At 35.2% G+C, this 9,536-nt stretch overlaps 1 protein-coding gene across 2 annotated transcripts; it reads right to left on the reverse strand.

Annotated features, from left to right (window-relative positions):
• Positions 1,374-6,543, reverse strand: LOC109722344 (NADP-dependent malic enzyme). Of its 2 annotated transcripts, XM_020250373.1 has the most exons (19): positions 6,429-6,543; positions 5,883-6,003; positions 5,705-5,779; positions 5,012-5,163; positions 4,820-4,925; positions 4,669-4,734; positions 4,481-4,576; positions 4,329-4,400; positions 4,128-4,211; positions 3,914-4,012; positions 3,556-3,603; positions 3,382-3,435; positions 3,174-3,272; positions 2,907-2,996; positions 2,724-2,801; positions 2,541-2,615; positions 2,343-2,433; positions 1,710-1,838; positions 1,374-1,624 (listed from the first exon to the last, which is right to left on the reverse strand). In XM_020250373.1, the coding sequence occupies exons 1-19, from the start codon at positions 6,536-6,538 to the stop codon at positions 1,536-1,538; spliced, it is 1,734 nt and encodes a 577-aa protein (XP_020105962.1). In that variant the 5' UTR covers positions 6,539-6,543; the 3' UTR covers positions 1,374-1,535. The 2 variants fall into 2 exon arrangements, with proteins under 2 accessions (XP_020105962.1, XP_020105963.1); XM_020250374.1 differs by lacking the exon at positions 4,128-4,211.

Here is a 9,536-nt window from a genome sequence, read left to right on the forward strand (position 1 = left end):
ACTGGCCTAAAATGCATAAGCCTTAATAAAATTCTTAGTCCCTATATATCCAATCATAATAATTTTTTTATCCAATTCGAGGCTACTGGGAGGTGTCGTAGATATATCAACATTGCCATAGAAAACAACATGTTAAAGAGAGTCGCGGAAAGATACAAGGTTAAGCACAAACTATATACTCAGAAGATACCTTGAAAGAGGGACTTCCACGCTACATATCCATTCGCTCATCTCATCGTCGAATCTCTCTACGTGGTGCGTTATAAGAACACAAAAATGGGGAACGAATCATTAGCATGCGTGTCGATACCTATCCCAGTGGGGAGAGAGTCGCGGCGTGGGGGACGAAGAGGATGCACCCCGAGTGGGAGGAAGCCTATGGGCCTCACAATTTAGGCCCATGTTCACTTTACGGCCCAAATAGAAATGGGTCGCACTAGTGGATCACAAAGAGCCCTTCGTATTCGTAAGTAATTTTTTATGATAGAGCTTCCAATTCAATGATCCGCTCTGTTAAATATGATTTTGAGTATTTAAAATTTTGAAAAAATAAATTTTGTAATTTTTCAAATCAGAATAAAGTCAATCAAGCGGATATAAAGTGAACGATCCAAATCGAATGACGTGCTAAAAATAGATGATCGGATTCTTCAATTTAAGATCAAAGCTATTGATCTTTATGTAGATAGTGAATAGAGTTTTCTATAAAAAATTCAACCGATTCTTATTTTTTTATACCGTTGAATTAGCAAGTATGGAATATCGGCCGTTAAAAATAATCAATTTCAATATCTTTTAAAGATATAAAGTAAATAATATCAAAAAATTTTAAATACTCTAGATAATGTTTAACCATATGGATCATCAATTTGAAAGTCTTAATATTAAAAAAGTCTTAATATCAAAATTAACAAGAGGATAGTAACTGAACTTACAATATTAAAACCTTCTGATGTACTGTTACCGTACAGTATGAAGATTTTCCGTGCAGCTGTGAGCAGGAATTAAAATAATCTCACAACTTTGATACCGAACCTAATGCCAGCGTCTAAAAAAAAAAAAAAAAAAATATTTGTGATTTTCACGAGCTTAACTTCACCCCACATCATACCAAAATTAAAAGACCGACATTTCATACAATTGTGAATAGAAGTTTGAATAATTCCCGGAACGATGATGTCAAAACAAATGCCAACGCGTGCAACTTTCTCGAAGTCATAATTTCAACTTCTGAAGCCCACAAAAACAAATAGATCTCAACTTCACCTTAACCAACCCAGCGCCGGGAAAGAACATAAAGAAACCCTGAAAACGCACACGCACACGCACACTGCACAATCAGAGACCATTCCAAAACGACAAAGTAGCGCAAACAAAAAGTTTATTTTTAAATCCCATATCTGCCAACAGACACAGCAGAATAACTAGAAGGCAGCAACTAGCTCAACAATAACTGCATTATTACATCTTACAAAACCAGCAAGTACCTGCAGTGCTCTTTCTTATATTTTCTACAAAATTGTAAACAAGTTACTTCATCTGTAGCTACGGTAAACGGGGGTGTACATGCAACTCACTGCATATTTCACCAGGTCTTTCGGGCGAGGAAGCCGACTCGCTAAACCTGTATGATATGCGCAAGAGAATGAGACACTGTGAGCAGAAAAATTATTAAAAACAAATGTATATGTTCGGGAAAGAAAACGTACCAAGTTCGTATGCTTTCGCAGCTACATTAGCAGCTATGTTTGCGGATATCTTCCTGATATTCAGGAAGGGCGGGTAGATCAGCCCTTTCTCAAAGTTCTCTTTCGTTACCTGGTGCCCCAGCGCCTCAGCTGTTCCAATGGAAAAAAAGAATAAATAAAGATGATCAGAACAGGAAAATTCAATACAATTCAAACAGTTTCAAAGCTTTAACCAGTTCATTTTCTTTTTTTTCTAAAAAAACTCTGGAATAGCACTAGTTTTAAGGCACTTCCAGGAGATAGTAAATGGCATAACCAACTGTGAAAGCCCATTCATATTCGTCTGTCGGAGAAACTTTGACAGACAAATGGATGACCATGTCAGTAGAATAATCTGAACTATCTCCTTCTACGAGAATATTTGTTGGAGCTATATGATTTGTGATATTAAAGCTTCCGAATATATATAGATGTGGTTTGTAATTTTCGCTTTTTATGACCAATAATATACACCTCAACAAATTTGTAGTGATTTCTTTATGTTTTTGTGTTCTTTCAGTTGAGAAATTACATGTGCAATGAATATATATAAATACATAGTTAAGTATACGAAGACCATGGTAAACATTAGTTTCTGCAAGTTTTGTTGCTTACAGGCAGCGAGAAGCATCTCATCATGCACGCGTATCGCTCCCGATATCACCAAACCAAGACCAAATCCTGGGAAAATGTAAGCATTGTTTGCCTGCGTAGATTGTGAAGAGGCAGCAACATCATATCAAATTTAGCCATTTGAACGAACTCGCAAGGAGTTTTCAAAAGTTTTAAAAGCAAAATGGAGGAAGTTCAAACCTGGCCAGGCACATACTTCTTGCCATTGTATTCGACTGGATCAAACGGACTGCCACTAGCAAATAATGCTCGACCCTGGGGACCATATTTCAGTGTTGAAGAGACGATCGATAAGAATTTTATAGTACTTTTGTTCAAATTATAAATAAACAGTTATGAGGGCACCAAAGGGAGAATTACTACCTTACTCCATGTATATGCTTGTTCAGCAGTACATTCAGATTGCGAAGTCGGATTTGATAGAGCAAGAATCACGGGCTTCTGTATTTGATAAAACGACAATTAGTAGGTCTAAACTTTATCAGTGGCTCCAGATAATAGTTAAAGAAACGTGCAAAAACTCTAATGTAGAGAATTGGAAGTTACCTCATTAAAAGAGGTCATGGCTTCAATTACTTCTTGTGTGAAAGCTTGGCCGACACCAGCTGACCCTATCAGGACTGTCGGCTTAATAGCCTTAAGAAACAAAAGAAGGAAAGTTAGTGTATGTCACTAACTGTTGAAGTTTGATTGTTAAGAACCACATACTAACAAATTAAGAGAGAGAGAGAGAGAGAGAAAGAGAGAGAGAGAGAGAGAGAGAGAGAGAGAGGAAATTTTTGTAGATGTTTTAGAAGACTTTGCAGTTTGCACCTCGATGGCATCTAAGAGGTTCTTCACCGGTTCATGTTCGTGTGCGTAAGATTTCTTGAACTGTGGAAGAGATTCCTTGCGAGAGCTAACGATCAAACCCTATCATATGAAAAATTCTCTCTTCATTGAACTAGCAAAATGATGAAAATAGAAGGCTAAATTATAAGTGTTCTGTTAAAGCAGGCTAAATATATTTCTTAAAATCAACCTTAGAGTCCACAAGCCAAATCTTCTTGCGGCTCTCTTCCGTTGAGGCCTTTGCCTGAAAGGATCACAATCAATCATTTATCGTATCCAGTTTGACTCAGATTATAGAGCACATGGAAAAGCAGAGAAGTAGATTTCAAATAAGTGAGAAGCTTGACAGAATAAGTTGCATTACCTGCTTAGAAATCGCAAGAGCTATCAGCTCAGCAATACCTGTCCCAGCCTACAAGAACCAACATTCAGCATTTTCTGATCTAGATGAAGATAATAGAACTTAAAAAAAAAAATTTAAAAAAAAGAAAGAAATCACAGGGTACAGCAACAAACATAATGCATTTAGACTGACAGATAGGGAAATGTTGCAATGGCATTATACTATGACACAAGAACATCAAAGAAACATCAGGGCAAAACATATTTAGTCAATCATGATCGATCCACATATTTCGTTACTCTACAAACAGTACCATGAATCAAGAGTTCTATTCCAAAGAGGCTAAGGGGAAGAATTCAACAGTGGAAAAGATACCAACCTCTCCGGCACCGAAAAACAAAAATGTGTGCTCTGCTAAGGTTCCCCCGACCAACCTCAGAGCAGCAACAACCCCTGCAAGGACAACAGCAGCTGTGCCCTGCAACACAGATAGTACCATTATAAGTTTTTTTTTTAAGGAGTAATAAAGCTTGCAACTGATTGTTCATCAGCTATAACGATGTTTTACGAAGGAAGAGATCCTGTCCTACTACCTGAATATCATCATTGAAGACAAGATGGGTCGTGCGATATTTCTCAAGAAGGTAAAATGCGTTGTGGTTGGCGAAATCTTCAAACTGGGAATGGTAATTCAATTCAAAGAGACACGGATGAATTTTATTTTAACTCAAATGAAAAAGGAATTCAGTATTTAGAAATGAGAACATCTGTTTTCTCGAAAGCATATCTCATACCTGAATGAGCACATTTTCCCCATAGTTCTGCTTAACGGCAGCCATGAATTCATGCAAAAAGTCACTATACTCCTGATTTAACAGATAAGAAGATCATTGATCAGAATTCTAATAAGAACATTGTAGGAATCAATCTAGAAGAGAGACCACACCTGGCCAGTAGCTCTTCTTTGCCTCAACCCTATATAGAACTCATTCTTTAACAAGTCCTCGTTGTTCGTTCCCACATCAATCGTAATTGGTAAGCACTGTAATGTAAAGAATTATCTAAATACTGCGCGACAGATGATTACAACTTCTTATTGACAGTAACTATTAAAGTTAAATGCGAAATGCTCACAGCTGACGGACGAACTCCTCCAAGAGCAGTGTAAAGAGCAAGCTTGCCGACAGGGATTCCCATTCCCTATTTTATCCAGCAAATATATACTTGAATCAGTGATCAATTTAGTGAATTTCTCATGCTAAAATCTAGAGAGTAAAAAAAGTACCTGGCAACCAAGATCTCCAAGACCCAAAATACGCTCGCCGTCAGTGACGACAATAACCTGAATGCTCTTCTCAGGCCAGTTTTTCAGCACCTCAAGTATCTTCCCTCTACAACAAGAATCAGCTCCTCAAGTTAATGGCAATATTAAAATGCGCTGATAATATAAAGATGGGGACAAGAGATAACATCTTACTTCTCCTTCAAGCTAATATAAAGACCCTGCGGACGCCTAAAAATGGATCCATACTTCTGGCAGGCCTCACCGACCGTCGGCGTGTAAACAACCGGAAGCAACTCCTCGACATTGTCAATAAGCAGCTTGTAGAAAAGCCTCTCATTCCTCTCCTGATAAATATATCATTACATATGAGAACAATATATCAACCACACGTAATTTGGTCATGCATCTTAAATCTAATATGCGGAATACACGCAAAATCTAGATTTTAGCGCTGCCTCTCAGATTTGAATTTGCAGGGCAACATATAGATATGAACCGAGTTGGAGCAAAGACATATAGAGATATGCTGAGATATTTTTGAGAGATAGGTAGCATGCTACCCGTTTCGTTTATTTCTTTTAGAAATAAACTTAGCTGGAAATTTGAATCAACTAGGATTCGAACTTGAGACCTCGGATACCAACCACCAAGCCCTTTGCCACTTCCGTCAGGAACAATTGGTAATATGCTAGTCGGTGATATGCTGAGATATGTTTCTCTGTTTTCTAGCGGGACTATAGAAAATATATCGTAACAGCCTCATTGCAATACGCCGAACATGATATTATGTACGAAAACAAATAAAATATTTTTTTAACGTACTTTTTCACAGTACGTAACACAATCTTAAACTTTGTAATATATACGTTGAAAGGTGTAGAGTACCTGGAGGTCCATCATGGCCATGTAACGCTGCAGCGGAACCTCGTAATGGCGAAGGTTGTGCATGAGCTTCTTCTCCTGCGAGAATAAGTGTTCTCACAATTATTGACAACACATATATAACATATATGTTAAGACTAGCAGAAATGGTTTACGAGCATAGAGAGACGGCCGAACAAACCTGAGTCTCTTGCGTCGCGATCGCCGGCGGCAAGAGGCCGCGCAGGTAGTGAGCATCTCTCTCTTTCTCCGTAAACGCGAGCCCTTTGTTGTGGTGTGGATCCCTCAATAAGGTGTAACCACTAACACGGGAAGAAGCTCATTGAACAAGGCATTTTAAGATAAAAAAGTTTCTCAAAGTATTACCAATTTTTGTATACATGCAAAGTAAATAGTCCAGCAAAATAAGCTAACATATATAACTGCTTAATTACACCACAAGAGAAAAATGTTACTCTCTTATTCAAACTGAAAGAGCTTAAAAATTGAGTACATAAATATGAAAAAAAAAAAAAATTCTCGTATTTTCATTGTTGCTTGCTTGCAATATATTTCGGCTAAATAATAAATATAAATAGTAATTATTTAATAGAAATTTAAGATAAAATTAAACTGTTTTTTTTTCTAGAGTGCAAAAATTGTAAAATAAATATTTTTAAAAAATGAAAAAAAGGGAATTAACAAAGAAATTAAGTAGAGAGAGAGAGAGAGAGAGAGCTTAACACACCTAGCGACGGAGACGGTCCAGGGAGTGATGAGTTGGTCCTCGGTGGCGCGATCCTCGCCGTACACGTCCTCCACCCCACCCCCCACCGTGCTCGTCGGATCCACCTCCATTTCTCTCCCTCGATCCCCTCCTCTCCGATCACACAGATATTATTATTATTATTATTAATTAAGGATTAATAGTTAATAATAATAAAAATAAATAATAATTACAAAATTAATAATAATTAATAGTGCTGGTATGAGTAAAGAGGTCTCACTAGCTACCTCGCTCTTTTATAACACCAACGAGTTGCGACGTGGCATAGCATTTATTTTCTAAAATAAAAATTAAAGTTGCACGTGGCGGAGCGCGGGGTGAAAAGAGGGAACATGATTAATTAATTTTACACACAACAACGGAAGTGTTTAGAAGTGTGTTACTTTTTTTATAATCCTCATCTTCGTCGCTAATCACTGGTATTAATGTAATGTAATGTAATATAATATTTGTAGTTAGGAAGAGAGAGAGAGGCGTACGTGGCCGCGCATGGGGTTTCGCAGGTTAAAGTCCACGTGGCACCTGGACTGGTCGCCGCGGTGGTCGACGATGACTCGAACAAGAAGCGGTGCTCTTTTGGTGCTTTGTAGAGTTGGCCAACTTTGACCGCAAATAAGGCATAAATTTTATATAAAAATAAATATTTTTATATTATCTTTATTAAATATAAAAACATAAAAATAACTTTTTGTACAAGCTAAAACGTTTATGGAGAATAACAGTTTTTTAATATGATTTAACATGGTATTAAAATAAGGGACCGTAAATTTGCATCTATCCGGATTTCTAACATAATTTATTTTCTCCCATTTAATTAAAATGCATGTTACAAGCCTATAAAAAAATTTTCAGGTTAAATATAGAAATATATAAATGCCATCTTTTATGGGCTTAAGTTTTTGAAAAATAAGAATTGCTTTGTACAACTCAACAATATATAGTGTACTTTGAACGAAAAAGATATAAAATTTATATTCACTTTTTTAGATGTATAAATATAAATAGCGGAGTCCGGCTACAATGCTATCGATAGCACTTGGTGCTATTAAATTTTCTGTTGTTAGATAAACTCCTTTCATCATTTTCATTTGTTAGATCATACTATTTAACCAACCACCCAATCAACTCTAGGAAGCCACTATCATCATAATCGTACATCACTTCATCCAAAGACCGAAAACTTAATAGCACCACTGACTTGGTGCTATTAATAGTATCCTAGCCTAATTTTACATAGCATTATATTATATCTTAAATCAATTATACAGTGTTATATAAGATGCTAGAGAGTCTAAATAGAAAAGATATGATAATATTATATTGAAATAATATTTTAAAAAAGTATTTGTTATTATACTTTTTTTAAATGTTAGATGGAATAGTGTTGCGTAAAAATAATAATTTTCTAATATAAGATCAATACATCTCTTATTTAAGCCATTTTGTCACCGTTTGGTTCGAGGTTAAGTAAAAGCTTGTTATTCCAGAGATAGGATTAAGTTCAGAGTTAAGGTGGAATTAGAGTAATTTTATATTTGGTTGAGAATTACGTTTAGTTCAGATACAGATAAAATAGTGTTTGGTTGGAGTAGATGGTATAAAAACAATAGTGGGTAAAATATTATTTTATTTGGTTGAAGTAGTGAGGTGGGGCCCCACCCGCCAAATTAGATGTTTGGAAATAACTTCGGGGTTAAGGAGTTATTCTATCTTTAATTCCGAACCAAATGGGTGCTTTAAGATTTGTGTCGTCGCGTTAAACCCAACCCATCAATTTTTTTTTTTTTTTTTTGTTTTGCCTTTATTTAGAGAATTGGATTATAGAGCTTCGATTATTCTTATTCTATACCTAAATTAACGGCTTTAAATTGAATATATATAAAACACATATAAAAAAAAAAAGGTGTTTGGGGTGTCGTGTCTTGGGCTGGCAAGGAGCGGCCCAACAATCCATGGGCTTGTGAGCCGACCAGCCCATTTTACACTTTTATTTTGTATTATTTAATTTCGGATTAATTTTATACATGTTTCTATAAAGTTAAATTTATAATACATACAAAATTTAATTAATCAATTCTAAAAAAGTAAAAAGAGTACACCTTATATGAACTATAAATCATTTTAAATTATTTATTTAATCTTTCAAAATTTTAATTTTACTATCTAATATTTTAATTTATTTGATTTTAGTCGTCGACAATATTTTAACTTTACATATTTTAATAAAGTTTAAAATTAAAGGGTCAATGACTAACTCAATTTTTTTTTTAAAACAAAACTAGACGGTAAATTATAAAAATTTAAATAGATGGTTTAAAATGATCTACAGTCTATATAATTTTTATATATTTTTACCTTCAAATTAAGAATTTAAATGCTTATCAATACGATACAGTTCTCATGACATTCAAAACCATCTCTTTCTTAAATTAATAAGTGATTTCTTAAATAATACTAAAAGATTTGATGAAGATACATTATAAATAGTTAAAAATTAAAATATTTTGTCGCTAAAAAACCTAAATATTTTATGTCATTATGCGTCGCAAGAATTTAAGTGGCTATCGGTACGGACTGTATCCACCATTTCGTATCGTGCTAGTAAAATATCGACACAATATAGTTCAAGTGTCACTGGCACAACTTAAAACTTTATATTTTTAAATTAGTAAATAATTTTTTCTACGTGATAAATAAGTGATATATTTTGTTGCTAAAAAATATATATATTTTATATAATTACGTGTCGGTACATATATATTTTTTACGCATCGTGTCGTACCCGATAAGTTTTTAACATGACCTTATACCACGGCACTTAAATCCTTAATGTGTCTGCAAACACTTTTTTTTTTTTACGACAGATGCATAATGACCTGATCCAGTAAAGTAATCTGCAATACAATGCTGGTAATTTTTCCACAGAATCCGGTGTCACGGCACTTAAATTTTTTTGCTTCGGAAGTTTACAATCCACTTAATCACACCCGTTAAATTTCCACGTCGATCCCTCTCGACCGTAGAATTCGCGCAGCATCATCATCTTCTTTAAGACCCTCGTCTCCCTCC

This window comes from Ananas comosus, linkage group 16 (genome assembly GCF_001540865.1).
Source record: "Ananas comosus cultivar F153 linkage group 16, ASM154086v1, whole genome shotgun sequence".
NCBI classification, from domain to species: Eukaryota; Viridiplantae; Streptophyta; class Magnoliopsida; order Poales; family Bromeliaceae; genus Ananas; species Ananas comosus.